This window comes from Nannospalax galili, unplaced genomic scaffold (genome assembly GCF_000622305.1).
Source record: "Nannospalax galili isolate Female #2095 unplaced genomic scaffold, S.galili_v1.0 scaffold1144, whole genome shotgun sequence".
NCBI lineage: Eukaryota > Metazoa > Chordata > Mammalia > Rodentia > Spalacidae > Nannospalax > Nannospalax galili.
Window position 1 is genome coordinate 296,993 of NW_008351634.1, and position 25,065 is coordinate 322,057.

The window sequence follows — 25,065 nt, forward strand, 5'->3', positions numbered from 1 at the left end:
GGTTCACCTCCTTCTTCCTCTCAAGTGCTGAGCTTAAAAGTGTGTGCCACTGTGCCTGATAGATTTTGATTTTTTACCTTGGGCATGGCTTTGTTTCTTTTGGTCAGTGTGCTAAGTGAACACTAAGAAATGTCATTAGTGATGTGTGAATTGGTGAAGACTACTCAGTGAAGATTCCGTAGAAACACTTGTCACTTCTCAAATTGCCTGCTTGCTGGTTGGAGAGTTGCTTAGACATTGAGACTATCTTATTCTACTAGAGATGTACTCATTTGCTTTTTCTAGGGCCAGTAAGAGTACTGTTGGGGTTAGGATACAGGTTCTCCCATTTTAAGAACTGATTCTGTTTTGGAAAACAAGAGGACTAAATGGGGCCTGTCTGCTGCTTCCGAGATCGTCTCAAGCCAAATACCACCAATTCCACTTTTTCCCCTGCTATTTAGGTTTTTTTTTTTTTTTTTTTTTTTAAATCAGCTTTTCCTATTGTCCTGACTTGACACCAGGGAAGACAGTATGCTTAGGGAAAAAAAAATCCATTTTGACTGATGGTTGGATGCCTGGGGTAATGTTGGGAGGCCTAGTTGCAGGGTGTGATAATGATAACAGGCTGAGGCAATGCTGTTAACAAAGTTAATAACACAATTAATTTGATTCGTATGTAGAATGGCTCCAAAGCAGGAAAAGGCACTGAGCCGATACTAGCTGACTCAGCTAAGAGGGCAGATCACGTCAGCACCATCTGATTATTTCTTTGTCTAATTTGGGGTGGATATAGTTTTACCAAATGGTTGGTTTAGTGTACAGTCCAAAAAAGACACATGATTCAAAAAGACATTTCCATAATTCCTGAAAAATCAAAGGAGTCTTTCTAAGGCGTCGTGTGTGTGTGTGTGTGTGTGTGTGTGTGTGTGTGTGTGTGTTCATCTGTGTGAGTGCATGTGTATATGCATGTATGTGGAGGCCAGAGGACAGTCTCTGGTGTCATTTCTCGGGAGCTGTCTACCTTGTTTTTCTGAAACAAGGTCTCTCACCAGCCTGAAGTGAACCAAGTGGGCTGGGCTAGGCTGGATGGCCAGGGAGACCCCGGGATCTGTCTGTCTCTGCCTCTTCAGTGTTGGGATTACAGGTGCGAACCACTACAGCTGACATTTATGTAGCTTCTGGGGATCCCAACTCAGGACCTCATGCTTGTGCAGCAAACACTTTACTGACTGAGTCATTTCCCCAGCCCCCTAAACATAGTCTTTTCACCAATTCAGTTTGACCAACATTGTGAAATACCCAAAAGGTGCACGTCACAGTAGATTAGAAGCTAAAGTTTTTTTGTATTTTGTGATTAAATTGTTCTTTTTCTATTTTCTTATTTTTAACATTTTATTTATTTTTATTTTATGTGTATGTGTGTATTGCCTGCATGTAGGTAAGTGCGCCCGTGTCATGCAATGCCCTCGGAGGTCAGAAGAGGCTGTCAGATAGATCCCCTGGGACTGGAGTTACAGACAATTGTTAGCTGCTATGTGGGTGCTGGGATTCGAACCCGGGTCTTCTGCAAGAACAATCAGTATTCTTAACCATGAGCCATTTTATGTGTATGAGTGTATTGCCTACATGTATGTAAGTGCACCCGTGTCCTACAATGCCCATGGAGGTCAGAAGAAGGTGTCAGATTCCTCTGGAACTGGAGTTACGGAGAGTTGTTAGCTGCTAGGTGGGTGCTGGGAATTGAACCTGGGTACTCTGCAAGAGTAGCCAGTGCTGTAAACTGCTGAACCATCTGTTCAGCTCCAATTAAATTGTTCTTATATGAGAAAAGAGCTTGTGTTTAAGAGATGTGCGATCTGAGCCACCAGCTGTACACTATTCTTTCTAGAGATTATTTGATATTTGTTCTTAACTTCAGGTTAATGATTATTAGCAATTGAGAAAGCAGAAGCTAAAGGTTCTAGTTTCTGGCTTGATTTTTTTCTCTCCTTTTATTTTTTAAAAGTTATGTGTGTGTGTGTGTGTGTGTGTGTGTGTGTGTGTGTGTACGTGTATACATTTGCCATGGCACACATGTGGAGTTCAGAGGACAACCTGTAGGAGTCGGCTGTCTCCTTCCACCATCTAGGTCTCAGGGATCGAACTCAGGTGTCCAAGATTGGTGACAAGCTCTCCAATTTGCTGAGCTATCTCGCTGGTCCTCAGAGAACACAGTTCAGAGAGCACAGTCAGTTTAGCTCTGAATTCTGATCTCAGTGGAAGAAGATACAGATCTGGGGTTAAGATGCTCTGAATGGCTCTGAATATTTTAACACCCTGAAGGTATTTGTCATTCACAAAAATTTTAAATGCCAGGTGTTATCCCAGGCATCTTTAGGCATGCAGGCTTTTCAAGGGATATGGGAGGGTGAGGCATTTCCCAGAGCACAGCCCATGTCTTTGCTTTGCCCTTCCATTGATCACTTGGGCTTTGAATCATTTCATGCAGAGGGGCCTGGGTATGTATCCGCAGTGGATTGGGTATAATAATGTATAGTCAACACCAGGATTTCATTCTTGAACCTGATTAAAACTAATAAAATGGCCTTTTAATACCAATCATTTATGAAGCTTAAGTACTTAAGTAGTTTGGTTGTTTGGAATTCTTTGACCTATCACATTGGCCTTTAGTCATGGCACTTAATTTTCAAATGATGGTTTGATTTCTTCTGGGTACCTGGCTTATAACCAGAGTACCCTGCCTTCAGGTGATGATTTGATTTTCTTTGAAGTTTGAAAGGGGGAGGGAATTGACTTTTATCTTCAGGTGCAAAAAATATTTAGCATTTCAATAGTAACTTCTGTCTGACCTGTCTTGTAATTTGTCACAGAGATTTAATTTCAATGGGAACTTGATTTTTTTTTAAAGAACAATGGCTTCCTTTATAATTCAAATAAATGTTTTTGTCACAACTTGGAAAAGTGCAATTTTCAGAACTCTAGAATTTTTATATCTCCCACAGTTGTACATTGTCTAATGTTTTTATATTTATATAAAAATCTACATTTTCCTTTTTTCTACAAATTTTTACTTATCTTACCAGGATAGAGGTTTATGAGAAGAAATATCATAAGTACACAAATTTGATATTTTTACTGGTTGAAACAAAATGTTAATTTTTCTTGGGGAGACGTTAGCAAATTTCTGGTCACCTCAGATGGGCCATGGATGATAGACCAAAGCAACAATTTACTCAAGATTAGCTTGAGTTTTGGGCTCACGTTATTGGGCTTAAGAGTGTGAGTGAACTCAAAATAGTTGCATCACCAAAAAACCCCACCACAGTATGGATGATGACTTCCCCACAGCTGTGTAGATGGAGGACCCTCCCCCCTTCAGTTAACCTTCTACCCTCTATGTACTCTAGAACTCCAGAGACCCCGTCCAGCTGGAAGGGTATCAGAGGAGGGGGAAAGGCTGGACTCTTGGGTGAAGGCCTAATGACCTTCTCCGCCTCTTCCTTCTACAAGGACCTGGAGGGACTCAAGTTATCATAACTGCTGTGACTACGATGGTAACAGATGCTTTGCTCAGAGTGTATCGTTCCATCACAAATGGTGATCTCAGGATAATTCAGTGGTTACTGAAGCATTCAGGTAGGTAAGTGCAGAATTTAAAATAAATCGGGAAGGACTTGAAGGATTTTCATGCCTCAGGAAGAGAATTTGGATGGTCTTTCTACATAGTCTTTCACAGAAACTTAGAGGCATGCGTTAGGAGGTAAGAGATGCAAATATTCCCTTTGACAATGAGTGGAAAGTCTTTCAAAAATGTTAATGATTTTGCGGATCTACAGAATAGAAGTGTAGAAACCTAGATTTAAATCAGAGGAGCACCCCAAATGGCGGTAATCATTAAAATTGTTTTGGCTACCTGCTCATGCCAAGTATCCCCAGGTATGGAGATACAGAAAAAATGATGGACAACTTCTCATGTAGGTAAAATCATAGAGGATCGTACTAGCATGGGGGAAGTGAGTCACGTAGATACAAATCCTAGGCCTCAGAATGGCCTTTCTACCTGTCCAAGTGAGAGACACTCTAGAAACCATTAAAAAGAAGGAAATATAGCCTCTGGGCCCTTATGATTTAAAAAAAAAGCAGCAAAACAAATAAACCAAATAGAATTTCCCCATACAGAAAGACAAGATGATATTCAAGGGTGGGGGGAGCAGGCCACACTTGGACTGAGGCAAGTAGTATGAAAGGACATGGTCCTGTTTGGGAAGGTCCATCAGTGATGTGGGTAGGTTGAGTAGAGGTGTGTATTGGGGGTATTGGTGCTGCGGAGGGGAAGCTGCAGTGGTGGGTGAGTCACAAGTTTGGGTCAGGTTTGGGATAGTTCTGGATGCCTGGAGAATTCACAGGGGATTTTGAACCTGATCCTGTGGGTGTGAAACCTCAGAGGGGACAATAGGTTCTTTGTTTTAGAGAAGTGACTGTTGAGGAGATAGGAGATAGCAGGCTTACTGGGGCAGGTAGCTCAGAGTCGAAATAAGGACTTGGCCCAGAGCAGTGGTGTGGGGATGGAACAGACAGCATTTTCAGTGCAAGACCTCATGGTACTAGATAAAGGTTCCTAGCTGGGTCAGTAGTGGAAATGAGATTGAAAATATAGGAGAGAGAAGTTTCAAGATGAATATAGCTTTAACTTTGATTGTGGAGTCTGGGAGAAGGTAGTAAGGGCCCTAAAAGGCAGATGGCAGGGACAAGAGGGCCCTGAAGGGCATGGGAAGATGAAGTTTGCCCATGTGTAAGATAGTAAAATTAGATAAAGAAGCCAGGTATGGTGGCTCACTCCTGTAGTCTCAGCACTCAGGAGGCAGAGACAGCAGAACTGTCAAGAGTTTAAGTCCCAGTGTGGGCTACATACAGAGAAACAGGCCAGCAAGAGCTATACACCAAGAGCCTTTTTTTAAAAAAAATTATTTATTATTTTTATTTTATGTGCATGAGTGTATTGCCTGCATGAGTGTAAGTGCACCTTGTCATCGTGTCATACAATGCCTGTGCAAGTCAGAAGAGGGCATTGGATTCCCTGAAACTGGAGTTACAGACAGTTGTTAGCTGCCATGTGGGTACTGGGAATTTAACTGGGGTCCCCTGTAAGAGCAGTCTGTGCTCTTAACCACTGAGCCATCTCTCCAGCCCCACGAGCCTATCTAAAACAAAAACAAAAATATAGACAAAATTTAGGAATGTGGGTAGGTGGGAGTTGAAATTTTCAGAACTGTTAAGATTTTTTTCCCCAGGGAGGGTGTGGAGGAGGTAGAAGGAAGATTGCAGATCAAACCTGGGGACTTCAATGTTTGAAGAGATGCTGCTAGTGGAGGAGGAGGACGTGGAAAAAAGGAAATGGAATCATGTCATAGAACCAAGAAGAGCTGTAGGAAAGAGTCGGGGACACCCAATTGTGACCATTCTGGCCGGAATGAAGACATTTTAAAGACATATTTGTGCCCCTCCTTTGACCACAAGGTTATTGAAATAATGGTCTGGAAGAAATAGGAATTTCCTCTGGAATTTCATGCTGAGAGAAGGAAGAGGCCGAGGCCTGGCGCCAACCAGAAGGGGAGCTTGTTTCCTAGAAGGTAGCAAGTGAAACGATTTTGCATGTTTTTCAATTGTCTTTATTTTAAGCAATGCCATTGAGTAGAAGTACGCAGGCTTTCTATTTTTATTTTTAATTTATGTGTATGTGTATATGTATGTGCGTGCATGCAAAATGCACAAATGTGTGTGGGTACCTGTAGAGGCCAGAAGAGGGAATTGGATCCCCTGGGTCTGGAGTTACAGGCAATTGTAAGCCACCTGATATGGCTGGGACTTAAACCCAGTTCCTCTGGAAGAGAGAAAAGTGCTTTTAACCACTGGGTGAACTCCCAAGCCCCTATTTTTATTTTTAATGTGTTAAAATATGTGAACCATAAACCTTATCTTTGGGGACCTAGTTCCCTGGCCTTAACAACATTTACTTTGTTGTGCAATCATCTCTGCTTTCTGGGCCTTTTTATCTTCCCAACTCCGTCCCTTTTAAACAGTCACTTCCTGTCCCCTTCCTTCAGCCTAATCTACTTTTCATCTCTGTGATATGAACTTGACTACTCCAAGGACCTCACAGGAGTGGAATCTGCGTAGCGTTTGTGTTTTTGTGACTTGTGTCTTTCATATAGCAGCAGATAGCAAAACATCATCAAACTGGGCATTCAAAACATCCTGCAGAGATGACTGGGGTAGCTCAATTGAGAGAGCAAACAAAAATTAACATCGTCAGATGAGGGGCTTATAAATATCCAATAGAAATCGGCTGGGGAAGCTGTGTTAAGGCAGTCAGCTGGAGTTCTGAATTGAGAGTTGCAGGCACAGCAGAGTCCCCCAGGTAGAAGAACAAATAAAAACAAGTGAAAGAACCAATAGCAACAGAAAAGTAACATCACCAAATTGGGTGCTTGTACATTCATCGTTTCTGGTAGAGCAGAGTGTTCTAGACACAGATGGGCTTCTGTGCTCTCTTTCCCACTGTAGGCATTTTCATATCATAGAATAAACAATAGCAACCTTGGTTGGAAATGGTTTACCGTCTAGCTGTTTTCAAGGACACAATGTTTTTACTCTTGGGATCTTTTGCTGTTTTCTTCCTCCTTATTGTAGAGTTAGGGGGGCAGTCTGCCCCAGGAAAAGGGGTCTGGAGGGTACTTGAAATAAGCATGCTGGAGAATGGGACAAGAGAGCCCTCCTTGATCCTGTAGTTCACTTTTAATAAGCTTAAACAGCATATGACAATTTGCCAATACAATGTATATTGTAGGGACTTAATGGAAATTGGAAATGAATGAATGAGTGTACTATATACTTGAAAATTACCCATGGTAGTTGAGTCCTGGTGTTTTCCCACTGAGATTTCTTATTCTCAAACACAGTCCTTGCATCACCTGCTAGCGGAGGGCAGCTGAAGGGAACTGGTATCTGGGCATTCAGGTCTTTTTCCAGCTAGGAACCACCTATCCAGCTAGGATTCACCTATGAGGTGAATCCACCTTGTTTATCCTGTTCTAGAAGTGACAGGAGAGGCACAGGTCCTGGACTCTGAGGTGTTCTCTAAGGTTGTTCTGAACTCTTTTTCTGGAGTAGTGACCATGTATTATTGGGACTCTCTGATTCCATGGATTTCTCAGTGATAAGTCTGTTGTAGAATTTTATGTATTTATATTTAATGATGATTATTTTAGATGGTTCTAGAAGCCTCAAAATACAGTCTTCTGGGGTATAGGTCAGGGAGAAATCACCTTGCTAATACTTTATATATAGATTTGGGCAGAAATTCCTTGTTCTGGAATTTTCCACTCGAGTATTTCATGGAATGACCACCTCTTGCCCTCCAGGTTTATATATAATTGGATTCAGATCACAAAGATGAATGGACTTATAGCCTGAGAGTTCATGTTCTGGTAGGGACACAGTCAATGCCAGCAAGCAGACATGAGTTCTTGTGACCTTTGATCCTGCCAGTGCTTAGGCATCTCCTTGCTGGTGGCTAAAGGATGTGGTCTCTCAGACTTGATGTTGGGGCCATCTTAGTGCCCCTTGGTAATTTCTACTGATACAAAAGGGTTTGAAGCCCTTTTTAGTCTGAGGAAATCAGAAGTGCTTCTGAAAGTCTGGGGACAGGGAAGGATCTGTGGGTCTTGGCATTCCCTCAGCCTCCTTGCTCAGAGCCCTGCTGTGAGATCTGTCTTAGGAGCCTGTCTCTCTGCTAGAAGAGTGCTGCTCCAGCCTGAGCATGCCACCACTGGGCAGAGATGGGCTCTTTGGCCCCATACATCCTGATTATAGTGTGTTTCTCTGCAGTGGAAGAGTTGAACTTATATTTGCAGGCAGGGGAGTCTTCCCCACTGTGTGGTCTTTGTTTGTTTGTTTGGTTGGTTTGAAAAGGAAATGAGCCGCCTAATGAAAGCTTGCTTACCCCTACCAATTAATTAACCCCAGTGTCAGTACCATGTGTTACACTAGCTCACACTGTAATTACATCACTATCTATCTGTGAGAATTCATTCAGTGTTTGTGAGATGCTCTGGAACCTTTTGTGGGTGAGAGGTCCTGTGGGGGATTGGGGAATATTAGTATGTATGACTCTCTCTCTAATCCATGTGACTGTGAAGGAGAGGACAAATGCCAGTGGATCCTGTCTTTCTCTGCAGGAGGAACCTCTCAGGGGATATTCTTGTTGCCTCCCAAACCTGACCCTAACCCGACCGCATTGACAGGTTGACAGCAAGTACTGCAAGGTAGCTAACCCATGGACAACATTGATAGTGGTTTCAATGAGAATGTCCCTCATAGGCTCCAAGTATTTGGACAGTTTGTTCCCAGTTGGTGGTGGTGTTTTGGGAGGCTTTTCCATGGCTGTGCCAGAGGAAGCACATCACTAAGGGTGGGTTTTGAGAGTTGTTAAGCCTTGTGGAATTTCCAGTCAGTCTCTGCTTCCTGTGCCTGCTTGAAGATGGGATTACTTGGCTTTCTGCTCTGGTCACCTCCACTGCCAGCCTTGTCTCTCCCGCCATTTTAGACTCTCCCCTGGAACTGTCAGCTCAAATAAACTCTCCGATAGGTTGCCTTGGTCACGGTGTTTTACCACAGCAGCAGGAAAATAACCAATACAGCACCCATTGTCCTTGTGGGCCTCCGTGGATTCCACCATCTCTTTGCATGAGGTTGTTCTCGTCCATGTATGGTCTTATAAGGATGTTGGGGAAGGAGCCCAGCTGGGCAGAAAGGGACAGTAAGGCCTGTTATGCTCCTTGTTACTGCTCTGGGATTGGAGGAGCTATTCTGAAACCCTAACTCCCGCCCTAAAGCCGCCTTTTCCTCCCTCTCTCTTCACAGCGGGGCCTTTTCTGAAGTGGTTTTAGCTGAGGAAAAAGCAACTGGAAAACTCTTCGCAGTGAAGTGCATCCCTAAGAAGGCACTGAAGGGGAAGGAGAGCAGCATCGAGAATGAGATCGCCGTTCTTAGAAGGTGAGTGTGGGAGGGATGGCCCTCCTCCTTGTTTTGCTTCCCTGAAGGAAGGACCAGGCCTGCCTGAGAGGCTGGCTTCCCAGGGATCAGAGAAGCCACCAGCTGCTTGCCTACAGAAAGAGATGGGCCCTATAAATAATGGCTGGCATCCACATAGTGCTTTGAAAGCACTTTTTGTATAGCTCTCGTGTTTTATAACATTTATAACAGGTTTTGGCGACAGTTCTTTCCAAAGAGTACAGTTGTAGCCTGACTTGATTTTGAACTGAGATCCTGCCATTCACCATAACTGAGTGACACTGACCAGTTCCTGAGTTCCCAGTCTCACCTGTAAAGTAGACCTCATACCATTGCCACTGCTACAAGTTAGTAGAGTATTATTATTATTGTTACTGGTTTTTGTTTTTAGTTCTTCTTTATTTTTTTTTTATTTTATCTCTATGTGTGTATTGCCTGCATGTATGTGAGTGCACCCCGGAGGTCAGAAGAAGGCGTCAAATTCCCTGGAACTGGAGTCAAGGACGGTTCTTAGCCGTCATGTGGGTGCTGGGAATTGAACCCGGGTCCTCTGCAAGAGCAGTCAGTGCTCTTAACCGCTGAGCCATCTCTCTAGCCCTACTGTTTTATTTTTATAGTAAGGACTTGAAGCTGGCAAGATAAAGCCCCTTGTTCAAAGACTCAAAACCGTATTTCCTATGTGCCAGAGCCTAGAATATCAACCCCTCAACTGCTGTTTCTACACTTTGTGATTTTTCTTTTCCTTTTCTCTGCCATCAACATGGCACTGGGCACCCAGAAATTTTGATAGACTTTGCTATTGCGGTGCTTCACCACTTCACTGGTTTGTTTTTTCTCCCCATGTATAATAGAACCAAGTCAAAATCTCATCCCCTCCAGTGCAGCCATTCTGATGTGACCCAATTCACCCCAAGGATGATCTTTTAGTGTTGTGTCTGTCCCTATTCCCCACACCATTAGGGTTAAATCATGCCTTCGTATCTTGTGGCATTCCAGAGAACAAACCTTATATGGCACCTGCTTTTGCACGTTTGGCATGTATCTGGAAATATTTGAGTGGCTATTAATAAAAGATGTTCAAAATATCCTTGAAATTTTTGGGGTTTGGAATCAGTACATTAGCAAGAAACCCAGTACAGATAAACAAAATGGAATGGGAACAAGCCATCTAGGGCCTAGAAACAAAATGCCACCCACTGTACATTCTTCCTGTGTAATCCACCTCTCTTTTCTATCAGTCTGGGACTTACAGTAGCCCACTGAGCAATGCTTTGCCGCCATCTGTCTAAATCCACCACTGAGGTGGTCAGGGCAGTCTATGCTGTTCTAACCTTTGTGTGCGTCAGAGAAGACCACCACAGACAGTGATCCTTTTTCCAGAAGGAATGGGTCTCAGTGGCTTTTTAGTGCAAGGATTTCTCACTCTTTTGTTTGGTTGTTTGGTTAGTTTCTAGGTTCTCTGGGCTGTCCAGTAGGAATCTAGAGAGTTTCAGGCTGTCCTGAGGAGGATTCAGAAAATGATTCTGTGGAAGAGAGTCTGGGAAAACAAAGTAAGAACATTAGCATCAGGCAGGGAAACATTATGCTAATGAAACATTTATTTAAATTGCCCATTTTCCAATATGAAGTCAGTGCTTAGGGAAAAGTTAGTCACTGGTGACAAGAATTTGTAAATGTGTTACAGACCTTTGACATTTTAGATGAAATTTGGAATGCGCCTAGAGATTTCCAAAGGTTCCACTTTGAGTCCAGGGTAGTCTGCTGCTGAGCTGAAAGTGGCGCCTTCATTTTTATGCAACTCCTTCATGGATTCAGAAATCAAAGAGCAGGGAAAGTCAAACTCTGTTGTTAGAGTTATTGTCCATCCACATGGGCAGTGGGCACAGAGTATGTAGGCTTTATAAGCTGCTTTGGGGTCATGCCATGGGTATTTTGGTTAATTAGTGTCTTCACCCAGTACCTCACAGATAATCACATCCAGAAACAGGGTATTTAAAGCCTGGGAGGGCCATAGATTTGGTATAACTGGTTTTGAGAGCCTTTCACTATCAGTTGTTGAATGCCTTGAGGCTGGACTCCTCTCTAGTGTATGGAACAAAGGACAAAGGAACGATTTCTCAGGAGATAAAGAGGTGTTTTATCTCCTATGCTGATTGATTTTGTTGGTCTTTTGCAAATGATTTACAAGTAGACAAAGAGACACTCCAGGTCTTAAGCAACTGAAAGCAAAATGTATGAGCTATAAAGAAAATAGCTTGGAACCGTGCTCAGAATGCTGTCATGGTGACATTCATTCATTTAACAAATATTTATCAGGCTCCCAGCATGCACCCAGAAGCAGCACTACTAGACATGGAATTTAAGATGTAGTTATGCCATCTGAGATCTTGGTTTTGCTACTAATCAGTGCAATAAAGTTGAGGATGATGTGATATCAGCACATCTAGGGACCCAAAGGATGAGGTCGAGGACAGGCATCCACATAATGCGTATGTTTTGCCAGGACAGAAAGGTAGATGAACATTCTGGTCAGAAGGTGCTGCCCACACAGAAATTAGGAGATGGGGGCTGAGTATGTAGCTCAGTGGTAGATTATGTCACAAGACCCTGGTTTTGATTCATGCACTGCAAAGAAAGGAGAGGGGAAGGGGAAGGAGGAGAAGGAGAATGAAGTTAAGAGATAGGAGACAGCCTGGTATGTTGGAGAGCTGGCTCCTCTGGTGGGGAGAAAGAATTCGAGGTGGGATAAGGGGAGACCTAAATTTGGAGCAAGGTAGGATTGTGACGGGCTTTCTAAACTTTGCTTTGGACGTTGAGCTTCATTCTATGGAGACCAGGAGTGATCAATGATTTTCATAAAAGAACAATGTGGTGAGGAATTTTCATGTAGTATGGCAGAACTTAGAGGGATTGATCACAGGGAATAGGACTTACAACATGGAGAATAGTTAGGAGATCATTGGGTGAACCAGGTGAAAAAGTGAAGAAGCAGTTTATTAAAATAAGGGCTGTGGGGTGGGATGGAAGGGACAGATACGAGGGTGTGAACACGAAGCCGACTCTAAGATGCCAAGATTTGGAAGAGGTGGGAAGCTGTTGAAAGAGACATAGGAGCTCAGAATAACTGTGCTTTCCGACATGGGTGACTGGGTGATAATGACCTCATTAACTGAGGTGAGCTCTCTAAGAGCGGGATGGCGAGGGAAGAGTTCTTCCTTGCACATAGTAACTTTGGGTGCCTTGGGGATGTCCAAATGGAGCTGATTGGTGATTCTCCAGGACTGGAACTTATCTGATCTGGGCTTTGGTAAAAACTTCTGAAACACATATTAAAATAAATATCTGGGTACTTTATTTATTAGAAGTAGGGTCCAAAATAGACCATCCATATCACCTGGTCATTTGTATATATCCATGCTCTTTTTCATCCAAGTATGCCCATTTAAGAGGCTGCTTATCCTCCTACATGTGAAGTTTATTTTAGGGCAAAAGATTTATTTATTTCATTGAATAAAAGTAATGCAGCTAATATATCCTAGTGGATGTCTTTGTACTTGCTCTGAAAATAGTTCCAAAATGAATTTTTGACTTGATAAGTAGATATTAAACCAAACTCAGAGAGGAGGTGGGGGAAACCCGAGAAGCATTGTGGTAGGCTGTTGCTATGCAGCAGAGAAAGCTATCCACCTGACTGGTGTTTAGTGAGCTGGATCTATATGAATCAGCCTGAGCTGTAGACAGAATGGATTGCTGTGGTCCCATGGATGGAGTATTTTATGCAGTATGGAATATAACACCATCTGTACTACTCACCTTGGTTGGATGATGCTTTACAGTTTCTGTGGTGTTATTTACTTAGAGGGCATTCATTGCTCAAATCTCAGAGCAATTTCAGAGCAACACACAAAGCATTGTGCAGAGGCGAAATCAGATGCATAAATAGTCTGCATTTCAATGAAAGACACAGCAGTTCTCGAGTATCAAAGATTCTCTAGCAGCCCTTTGACCAAGAGTTAGGGAAACTGAGGCTCAGGCTGGTTGAAGCGAGGCTGTCTGAATGAAACATGGTTCCAGGATTGAACATGCTGGTCTGATGATTCCTTTGCAGGTTGGGGGGCTTGCCATTGGACAAGGGGCCTGGGCAGGAACTAGTTTGAAATTGTGGGTTGTTATCATATTGTCAGTACACGGAGGAATCATGTAACTGGTGATGGTTTCTGTCACTTTCTCTGAAGCACTGTTTCTCATTCCTGGCTGCACATTTAAGTCACCACGGTAGATTTTAAGAATACACTGACGGGGCTCAGTGGTTAAGAGCAATTACTGTTCTTGCCTAGGACTCCATTTGTGTTTCCAGAAACCACATTAGGAGGCAGTGCACAATTGTCTGTGACTCTAGCTCCAGGGGTATTTGACACCTCTGGCCTCTTAGGCACCTGCACTCACATACACATACCCATGCAAACACATATCCATAAACACACACACAAAGCATTAAAAATAATATTTTAAATAAAAACACACTAATGCCGAAGCTGATCTGATTGAGTTAGACTTAGATACAATTGCAGGTGTTAGAAAATTGAAAAAGGGGGCTGGGGAGAATGGATCAGTCGGTAAAATGCTTGTCGGATTAGCATGAGGACCTGAGTTCAATCCTTAGCATATGCTCAATTCTCATTCTCTCTCTCTCTCTCTCACTCTCTCTGTATGTCTGTGTAAAGCCAGGTGGTACATTATGAACCTATAATTTCAGCCCTGGGGAGGCAGACAGGAGAATCCCTGAGGTTTGCAGGCCAGCCAGTCTAGCCAATTGTTGACCCCTAGGTTCATTGAGCTAAAAAATGTAAGATAGAGAGTAATTGATAAAGACACGCAACATCAGTCTGTGCGTGCGCGCGCGCGCACACACACACACACACACACACACACACAGCAGGTTCATTGAGCTAAAAAATGTAAGATAGAGAGTAATTGATAAAGACACGGAACATCAGTCTGTGCGTGCGCGCGCGCGCACACACACACAGAGAGAGAGAGAGAGAGAGAGAGAGAGGAATTGAAAAGTACCTCTTGCAACTCCCATACAGTGTTGTAATGTATAGCCAACGCAGCATGAGGAACACCTAATCTCAGGCTCTACCCTTAGTTTTAATTTCTAGAACATGAAGCTGCCCTTTATTTTGTCCAGGAATTCAGTCAGGTAAGTACAGATGTATATACATGAAGAAACACACACCAACCCATGTTTCCTGTGGAGTAAAACTTCAGTGTTCTCACTTTGGGAAAACTAGGTTAGAACAGTGAAATGCCGTGAGTCTGTGACCTCAGCAGGTCCTAGCCACCGACTGAGTTCAACAGTGAGAACCCAGCTCTTTGAGACTTAGCTTAAGAAGTAGTAGCAGGAATTTAGTTCCTAGCCTGAAGAGCTAGCATAGAGGTTGGTCATTACAACATGACACCAAGTACATTTTTAGAAGGGGCTCACAGAGATGCTAAAGGTAGCAGATGCCTAAAGCCACGGGTCAGGGTAGCTGTCAGGAAATGTGACAGAACTAGGCCTGTTGGAGGGACAGCAAGTCAGCTCTTGGCTAGGGTAGGCAGTAACTACCAAGGTCTGCACAGTGGCTTAGTCTGCTGGTTCCCTTAGGCCCAACAGTGTAGACCAATAAGAAGGAGGGCAACTACTATACCTCTAAAAGACAACTGGTGATTAAGTAGTGGCCTTCAGAGAAAGTGAGCCCATTAAGCTGGCTTGTTCTTTCTCCCATAGCTATGTTTCAATGGGAGCTTTCCCCATTCACTTGTTGAAATCACTGCCAAGTGCCAGTATTGTGTGTGTTGGAGAAACACACACTTCAATAGAAACTCATCGATTGAAGATGAACAAAACCACTTTTCCAATGACTGAAAATGGTTCAGCTTTGGTAAAGCAGATCCTTGACTATCTCAGACTCTAGTGCAGTTTTTTGAGGATCTGATCCACTTAAAATGGGATGTTCTGAGTCTTTGAAGAGGTGGCATTAGAATGAGGATGCAAACTGGAAATTTAAGAAGGAACAGGGTGATAGCCAGCAGGGAGGCAGGTTTGCTCATCCTAGAATGAAAACCCCTTGCTTAAAAGTTCCCTTGACTTAAAAAACAATCATAAAGTTAATATAAAACAGGGATTGAGGGAAGTAGTGTGTTCCTCAGTGATGATTATTTCTGTTGCTTTATGTGGTTGAAGTCAGAATTTTGCCAAGGTTTGAGCGTGTCTTTTCACCTGTCTGCATGACCTAGGCTTCCTGGAATTTTCTCAGTCCATTCTGGCTTGTTAAAGCCAGGCTCTGGGGGATGGGGCTGAAACTCAGTGGTAGAGTGCTTGCCTAGCATACATGGGGCCTTGCGTTTGATCCCCAGCCCTGCAAAAACAAGCAAATGGGGGACTGGAGAGATGGCTCAGCAAGTAAGAGCACTGACTACTCTTGCAGAGGACCCAGTTTCATTCCCAGCACCCACGTAGCAGCTACGAACCATCCTTAATGCCAGTTCCAGGGGAATCCAAAGCCCTCTTCTGACCTCTACAGCATTGCATGACATGGGTGCACTCACATACAGGCAGGCAATACACTCATACACATAAAATAAAAATAATCAAAAAAAAAAAGCAAATGGGGGCTGAGGAGATGGCTCTTTGGTTAAAATTGCTTATTGCACAAGTGTAAGGACCAGAGTTTGGCTTTCCTGTACCCATGCAAGTATTGAGTAGGTGTAGAGGCCCACCTGTAATCTTAGCACACAAGAGACAATATCCCAAAGCAAGCTGGCTAGCTGGACTAGCTGAATCAGTGAGCTGTGGGTTCAAGTGAGGGACACTGCCTCAGTATCTAAGGAGGAAATCAGTTGAGGATACCCTCTGGCCTTCACAAGCACACTTACACAGCACATGCACCCTCCCCCTCAATAGGTACACACACGCAAACACACGCACCACATATGCTCACACAAATAAATAAAATGTAAAAGCGAGTAAACAACTCCAGTCTCTGTGAAGACACTGAAAGACAAGGGAGAGGTGGCTGTTCCTCAAGCTCATGCCCATGCCCCAGACTCAGAATTGCATGACGTTTGCTGTTCTCCCGTACTCTCTACCGTGACCCTTCGCTGCTGGAAGCCCTGCTAAACTGCCTCCTTCCAGCAGATGATAAACTCCACCTTGTTTTTGACCACCACATGATGACTATTGTTTATCTTATTCTACCTGGGTATGTCAGTAAGAAGAGATAAAATTGATCTGGTGCCCAAGTCTGCTGTTATAGCCCAGAGGACAGAATTAACCACTTGCAGGTGGCCTCATCATGTGACTCTGTCCACAGCAAATAATCAAAGAACAGTTTTTCAATTTCATTTGAGATTCACAATCCATCAGTTCTTTTCCTTTTCAACACTGCAGATGGAACGTAGGGCCTTACACACACTAGGCATGCTACCATGGAGTGTGTGTGCTACATCCCCAACACAATGCATTTTCATCCTATTAAGTTTTGGGACTTTGCCTGCAGATTCCTTTGAATGAGGGGAAACATAATTGTCTGTGTCTCTTACTACAAGTCAGGGATTGTCATAGGGGTCTGAGCAGGTATGTTGTTTTCCCTCTCCAGTGCCTCCCCCTGCCTGTGGTTTCCATTCCTAAATATGTATTCTGTGTGGCTCGCATGGATCGATTAGCAACTTTCCTTTGCTCTAGCCCTTTCTCTGAGAGCACTATTTGAGTAAGTGTTGAAATGTCAGTATGATATTGAGTCTCCCCACCTTTATGTCCAGAATCCTTGCTCCTTTATAAGCAGGCCCCCAGTTTGTCATCCTTGGTTTTAAACTCCCATCCCATATTTCATGCAGACCGCCTGAAAGGAGCAGGTAATTGTCCCCCACCTGCTTCCTTGTGATGTGTTGCTCCTTCAGCTTGTTCCCCTGGCTCACCCTTGTCTGTGTGAGCCTTTGAGAATCATGGACCCAAGGTCTCCCTGACTCTGACTTGGGGTGTCTGCTTTCTGAAACTATGAATTTCCTGGATTCAGCTCTGAACTAGAGACATGATGGAGGCAAGGGGATGGGAGCAGCCCCAGTGAGATTGGGAGTTTAGAAACATCGAGGCTTGGGTACTGGTTGGATGAGGAGGGGCAGAAAGGCATTTACAGTGACTTCCAGTTATCTTTGGCTTTGGTGACTGCATTAGGGATCTCAAGTGAACAGAGTCAATGAGTATGTGTAGACATACAGAGAGATTTTTAATTTTTTAAATTAAAAAAAATTATTATTTTTATTTTATGTATATTCATGTATTGCCTGCATGTAGGTAAGTGCACCCATGTTGTGCAATGCTCATGGAAGTCAGAAGAGGCTGTCGGATCCCCTGGGACTGGAGTTACAGACAGTCGTTAGCTGCCATGTGGGTGCTGGTATTCGAACCCGGGTCTTCTGCAAGAACAACCAGTGTTCTTAACTGCTGAGCCATCTCTCCAGCCCTTTAGGAGGGATTGGATCATGTAATTATCTAGGTCGATTATGGAGAAGCTCTACCTGCTGTCTGCAAGCTGCAGACTCAGGAAAGCCCACAGAGGCAACTCAGTCCACACCCAAAGGTCTGGGAGCCAGGGGAACCATAAGTTAAGTCCTTGTCCAAATCTGACCTGGAGTACCAATGTCCTAGGTCTTTTTGTTCTGCTCTGGCTATCAAGGGATGGAGTGGTAGCCACCCACATTAGTGAGGGTGATCTTCTGGAAATACTCTCACAGACACACCTAAAGACTGCTTTACCAGCTCTCCACGCAGCTCTTAGCCCAATCAAGGTGATACATAAGATACAATGCCCTGACCACATGGATGACTAATTGGTTAACCAACACAGGGCATTCTAGAATAGGAGGCAGGTTGGAGGCAGAGCTGATTCTCCCATAGCAACAGAGAATTTAAGTCACTTAAATGGAGGTTGGCTGTTCCTGCCACCTTTTATATTATATATATTACTATGTAGGTGTTAAGAGTAGTGGAAGGAACAGTGCACTTCTGCAAGCTCTGTGAAGCCGTGTTAGTTATTTGCATACTCGTTTTCTTATCCCAGCTCCCTGTCCCTGATGTACATAATACTTGGAGAGTTAGCTCTTACGTGAACTAGGTGGTGGTTAAATTCCTCTCATAACATGTCTTGGCAAATATTTTCCCTCTCCTTCTGTAAACTTACTTAGATAATGATTTATACAAATGTCACTTAAATGATTCCAAGAAAAGTGGGGTGCGTGTGTGTGTGTGTGTGTGTGTGTGTGTGTGTGTGTGTCTATCTTGTGGCCTAATATTAAAAAAACCAGAATAGTTTTCACTGGAGAATCAATTACATGAAAGGTTGAGTACAAAGAGTTCTTAGAGAGACAAGGATGGCAAACCTAGGGAGTAAAATAAATATACCCAAGTGGTTTGCTCTCACCGTTCTATTGAACATTAGGTTGCATCCATTCTGTCCCCTGCTTGATTTTAACATTACTTATTCGGGCAAATAAGCTATTTTAGTGAACTGTATATATGACTCACTATTTTTAGTGTATATAATTTGATGAATACATGTTGTTTCATATACTTGAAAGTTAGATTTATTACTGGGTGGTTTAAACAGTTGCTCACCATTTTAAGGCCATATAAACAGGGTTCAAAATTAAGGACAGAGGTTAAAGCCAGGTTTAGGGAAATATACAATTCAAAGAACTTTTTAGAAATCATACTTGCATGGAATTTAGTAAATGTTACTTAATATCCATTTTCAAGGTACTTGCATTTTTTCATAAATGTTTAGATATCATAGGTATCATTGAAATGAAGTACATGCATGGTATTAGACACATTGCTGTAAGAGCAGTGGGGTGCTGTGCTGGGCTAGTAGTCTTGTTGAAAGCTACAGAATTAATATGTACCTATCTACACATGTAAATGTGTTATATGTATGTGACATTTACATATATCTAAATATATTCTATTTTACTCTTTCTATTGAATAATAAAGCATTCCTCGGCTTCATTTCATAAGTATATCTTCAAGTCTATTAAATCTGCTGTGGAGAATAAGATGCTATAGACTGCTTGTCTCTGAATAGGACACTTATATCAAACTTCTGCCTCCCAAGGCTCAGGGATCACTGTGGAAAAGGGAGGCAGAATGATTGTAAGAACCAGAGGTATTGGGTGACCTCAAGAAAATGGAGTTTTCCAGACAGCTGGTAAGTTACTCATATCAGCTTACAACAATTTCAATTTCCATGTAAGCTCAAGCCAGACAAAATCCCAGCATGGATGTGGGGAAGTGGGAAGAAGCCCCAACCCTACCGGAGGAACTACTGGCAACTGATGGCTGCTGGGAAGGAGAGATTAAGTCTCATTTAAGGAGTAGGTTGACCAGGCTCCAGTGGATGAACCCACACTGAAAGACATTTGGGAGAGTCACAAACCTGACTCTATAGGCCTTAATATGTACATATTAGAGTACAGAAATTTGATGAGGGTTAGTAAGGGAGTACAGATACAGTAGGGGACCTAAATATGATTAAAATATATTGTATGAAATTCTCAAAAATTCAATAAAAAGAAAAAAATCTATTTAGGGTATCTGAAGAAGATAAGGTACATTAAAAACATTTTAATGTGGGTAGTCACACTCATTATACTGTTGGAAGAGCTCATATTTCTGTGAGTAGAAACTGCTTTGTCTATCTTATGGGAGAGAAACTGAGGTGCTGAATATGTAACTCTGTGAGTAGAGTGACCAAGAGGGTGGAAACCTACCCCTGTGGAGCTGTTCTCTGTCTTTCAGAGCCCCAGCCACCCCCTCTCATAAATCAGGCATGACCTTGGGCATCTTATAGTAGCTTATAGGAAACCAAAGTCCAAAACAATGTAGACATACCATTTGTGATTTTAAGTACAAATATTCTCCCTTCATCATAAGTTAGAACCATCCAGGAATTCTAGAAACACTTTTATTAAATCTGCACCCTAAACCAATGAAGTGAATCTGGTGTCCACATTTTACCAACAAGGATCTTGGACTTATTTATTATAACTATTAGAAGGAAACACCTTAAGTCTCCTGTCTTTTTCCAATATGATTGAATCCAATCTAGCGTCTGTCTCCATGTTCTCTCTTACGAGAAGATTCTTGATACAGGCAATGGTCTGCTGTGTCTGGGAGGCATGCGTTAATGGTATAAGGATCAACCTCTTCCCATGACTTGTCAGCTGACAGAGAGGTACTATGTAAGACTAGTGAAAACCTGTGCATCCACTGGCATAAATTTACATTTGACGACACTATTTAGAATTTGCCTGATCTTGGGCAAGCTATTTCAGTCCTGAGTGTTCATTGCTTATGAAGGAGGATGGCATTAATACTTGCCTTTCATAGATATTGTGGGGGTTTTGTTGTTGTTGTTTTTTGTGGTACAGGGGATCCAACCTAGAACCTTGTACATGGTAGGCCAATGCTGTACTCCTGAGCTATGGCTCAGCATCTAATGTAGGGATTAAAGACTCAATGCACATAGGGCCCTGAGAACACTGTCTGACACAGTGGATGGACACTGCGAATGTTTCCTGTGTATGCTAGCCTTACGTGTAGGGAAACATCTAGCTAGGCCGTGGGACTAGGGAGAATAGGAGGTGCCTTCATGGAAACTGCATCAGCTATGTGTTGCCTCCCAAGACTCCCTATTAGAGCCCTAACATGCCTTGATGTCATAAGAAGCATTGCCAGCAGGGGTGAGATGGTGACCCCTCTCTAGAAGAAAAGCAAGCAGAAGAACATGCCAGCCTTACTATTTTTCTTACTTCAAAAACTCCTATGAAAAATTCCTTGCTCAGTATCTATTTTGAATGTGACCAAGCATTAGATCTAGAAAAAGAGCTTAAAGATCCTTTTCCAGTCCTCCTGATATCAGGACAAAGAAGAAAAGCTGATGTGGTCTGCCCCAGAGCACAGAACAGACTCAGGCAGGTGTAGAGCCCAAGGGACAGCTTCTGGACTCCTCATTTAGACAAGTTTCATATAACCACTCCATCTCTCTTGTAGAGCATATTGCAAAAGAATGCCAGAAAATCTCTCTCTCAGTTTTAAAAGCCCCCTTGGCAGGTTGGCAAGACCTCAAGAATGTACCCCAGTAGCTCAGCTGGGTTCTAAGATGGGATACCAAATCTGGTTTTGGAAATTCCCCTAGCAATTTCAATTGTTCTCTCTGATTTGCCCTCCTTAGCAGTGATGCAGTGTCACTGGGGGTAGCTGGGGCTTCTCTGGTGTTTGCTCCAGGTGCCTCTGGTCCTCAGGTATTCAATAGAAAAGAGGTCCAAGGTCAGCCCAGACCCTAAGTTAATGATTAAACACTGGAAAGACTTCCTTCTCATTTCTGGTACATGTGATGGCACCCTTTGCCTCTGCCTTGTCAGTGGAATGGAGTTCGTTCGGAAGAAGCCAGCCTTAGACTGTGGAATAATCAACAATATGGAAAGTAGTACTCTGTTGCATCCTATACCTGGAGAAACTTCCATCAAGCTGTAGGCCAAGACTTCAGCACAATATTGACTTCCTACTCTGCCATCAGTTAGGGTCCTCTTCCCAGTTGCTGCTGTATCACTTGGCTTTGTCCCAAGGGAGGTCTTATCTGGAGTAATTGACAACATCCACCATCACCAGGCATTCCTGTCAGGGACTCAGGTGTGGATCTGTGGAAACACAATTCAGACTCAACTCAGGGCCGTATTGACTGTTTGGTTTTTTGTTTGTTTCAAGTTGGGACTGGGAAGATGGCTTAGGGGGTAAAATGGTGCTGTGCAGGCATGAGAAGCAGAATTTAGATTCTCAGCACCCAAGTAAAAGGCCAGGTATGGTAGCATGTACCTGTCACCCTGGTACTGCAGTTGGGGGTTAGAGGTGGGTCTCCAGGGCCTCATTTCTTAAAACTCTGTAGAAGATTATAGACACTGGATGCTAAGTTATGTTTGATGAACCCACCTGTAGCATTCATGAGGAAGTTGGTCATTGAACTAATTTTTTAGAGGGAATATGGCCAACAATTTTTACTTTGGCTCATGTAGACAATTTGTTTTGGGAACAATCATCAAATTATTGCACCCATTATTATTAATATTCAGTTAGTATAGCTTTCAAAAAGATAATACATTCCTCTTTAAAAAGAAATTTAGAAAGAATGGATTTTTCTCTTTCCAGAGGCTATGGGGTCAATGAGTAGGCTATAAACTTCTGAGTGGAAACTGTTCTGAACACGTTCTGAAGCCTTTCTCAGGAAATATGCCTGAGTATTTTCACAACATTGCTGCAGCATTGGAAGAACAGATGGTCTGAATGGCAGTGCAAGTCATCAGAATACTTATTTCAGACTCCTGCATCCTCTGGACTCAGGAGTTCAGTCAATGTGTGCATTGAATTTCTCTTCTGTAATCAAAACTCTCTATTTGCTTGCATAAATCATATTATTTTAAGTAAAATAACATAGTATCAACATGTTACTTAGTTTTTCCTCTTTTTCTCCAAGATTATTATGTTAGATATAGTGTAACAAGTTTTATTATGGCATTTTCCTACCTATTTCATTTCTATTTTTCATATATTTTCCCCTTTATTCTTTTTTTTTTTTTTTTTGAGGGGGTGAAACACAGGGTCTCACAGTGTATTCCAGACTGACTTTTATCTCAAGATGCTCCTAAATTTCTCTTGCATGTCGTATTTATGGACATGTATCACTGTGTCTGGCTCTCATAATATTTTTTTGAATGACAACATATATAGGTGTCATGTATAGAGAAGTCGTACCACTGTGGAAATGTCTAATCTTGGAAGCTAAGCAGAATTGTCCTAGTTAATACTTAGAAGGGGATTATAGAGAATCTTTTTTGTTTTGAGAATTTACTCAGGATTCAAATCCAGTTGAAGATCATTTTCTTTCTATTAATCTTAAGAGCTGTATGGTGAGCATTGGTTTTATAATACTTTCACAACGTTTTTTAAATTGTAAAACTTACCTATGAAAGAAAATATTAAGCTCTTGAAACCAGTAAATGCCTATATTTTATCACCTGAGTAGATATGATGGTTACCCTAGGGAGCCCTAGGTTCAAGTGGCTACAAGTCCTGGAAATAACTCCCTCTGAAAGGTCTTTGAGATGGCTCAGCAGATAAAGGCACCATCTTTTGGGGAATTAGGACATTAACTTATAAGCATAGACTTAAAATCTCCAGTTCCATGTAATTAAAAGACAAAACAAAATTATTTAGAATCTGAGCTATCAGACATTAAAAAAATAGAAAAACCTTTACATTTAATATTTATTTATTTGTGTGGAATTCAGAGAACAATTTCCAGGTGATGGTGTTAGTAGGTGAGGTCTTAGAGGGGCTCTACCCTGCTGAATGGGTGAGGGACCTTATAAAAGAGACTCCAGAGAGCTAATTAGATGCTTTTGCCAGGTGGGACACAGTGAGAAGGGGTCACAGTCAGATAGGAGCCAGAAGGCAGGCCTACATCACACTCTGGGTCTGCTGGCACCTTGATCTTGGGGTTTAACCAGATCCTCTTAACAGATATGTCCAACCTTTTGACATTGTGACAGGACTTGTAATGAATTAGAACTATGCAATCAAGTTATCAAAAAAGTCACTAAATAATCTTTTAATGTTTCAATTAAGTATACAATTTTTTAAAAAAATTTCTTTTTTGTCTTTTTGAGACAGGGTCTCCTTGTAGTCCCAGCTGTCCTGGAACTCACTATGTAGACCAGGCTGGCCTTGAACTCACAAGTGCTGGGATTAAAGGCGTGCGCCAGTCTCCTTGTAGTCCCAGCTGTCCTGGAACTCACTATGTAGATCAGGCTGGCCTCAAACTCACAAAGATCTGCCTGCCTCTGCCTCCCAAGTGCTGGGATTAAAGGCGTGAGCCACCCCGCCCGGCTAAGTATACAATTTTTGCTAGGTTGTACTCATAGTGACCCTTGGCTGCATGTACTTTTAAGTTGCTTAGGGAGCTCATTTGCATATCTACCCCTTGAGAAGCCGGACTAGGCTGCATTCCTGTGGAGCCCCAGAGTGGCTGCACTACCCTACTCATGTGTTGCAGCAACATCTGGCATTTTCCTCCCCTTAACACCACCATGTAGGGGGATATTGCCTATTCACATGTCTTTTTTTTTCTCTGTCAGATTTAAAGCTCTTTGAGAAGAGGGAAGATGTATTAGTCACTTTTCTGTTGCTGTGATAGAAACACCGACCAAAGCGAATTAGAGAAGGAAGAGTTTGAGCTTATGATTTCAGGGGAATTACAGTCCATCATGGCAGGGAGGCAGGTGGCAGATGTGGCTGGAGGAGGAATGGAAGCCAACTCTACATCTTCCGGCAGGCACAGGAAACAAGAGAGCAGCTGGAGATCCGGCAAGGCTTAAGAACTCTCTAAGCCACCCCAGTGACGTGCTTCCTCCAGGATAGTCACGCCTTCTAAGACCTCCTAAAACAGCGCCATCATCTGGGGACAAAATGTCCAAATACTTGGAGCCTATGGGGGACATTTTCATTCAAACCACCACAGAAGATAAACCTGAAGTTTATCTGTGTTTTATATGCCTGGCAAAGTGCTTTTAATACAATAGGTTTTTTTTTTTGTGTGTGTGTGTGTGTGTGTGTGTGTGTGTTTGTGTGTGTGTGTGTGTGACTTGAATTATACCAATTTCCTAAGAGGAAAGATTGAGGAAGACAGCATTTATTCCTTTCCTGCTACTAAAATTGAAATACTTTAGGCAGGTTGTGGTGTTGCATGCTTGAAATCCCAGCATTGGGGAAACTGAGGAAGGAGGATTAAGAGGTTGAGGCTAGCCTTAGCTATAAAGCAAGACTCTATATCAGGCACCATCATCACCACAAAACAAAGACAAACCTCCATTTCTCTGCATATATATATATATATGCAGTATATATATATATATATACT

General features: G+C 42.6%; 1 protein-coding gene across 3 annotated transcripts in view; it reads left to right on the forward strand.

Moving 5' to 3' along the window:
* Positions 1-25,065, forward strand: part of Camk1d (calcium/calmodulin dependent protein kinase ID) — a 506,581-nt gene that overhangs the window by 177,290 nt on the left and 304,226 nt on the right. For all 3 annotated transcript variants that reach the window (XM_008848529.2, XM_017802046.2, XM_008848530.3), the window contains exon 2: positions 8,905-9,036. In XM_008848529.2, coding sequence (XP_008846751.1) covers positions 8,905-9,036 — 132 coding nt within the window. The remainder of the gene's footprint in view (positions 1-8,904; positions 9,037-25,065) is intronic.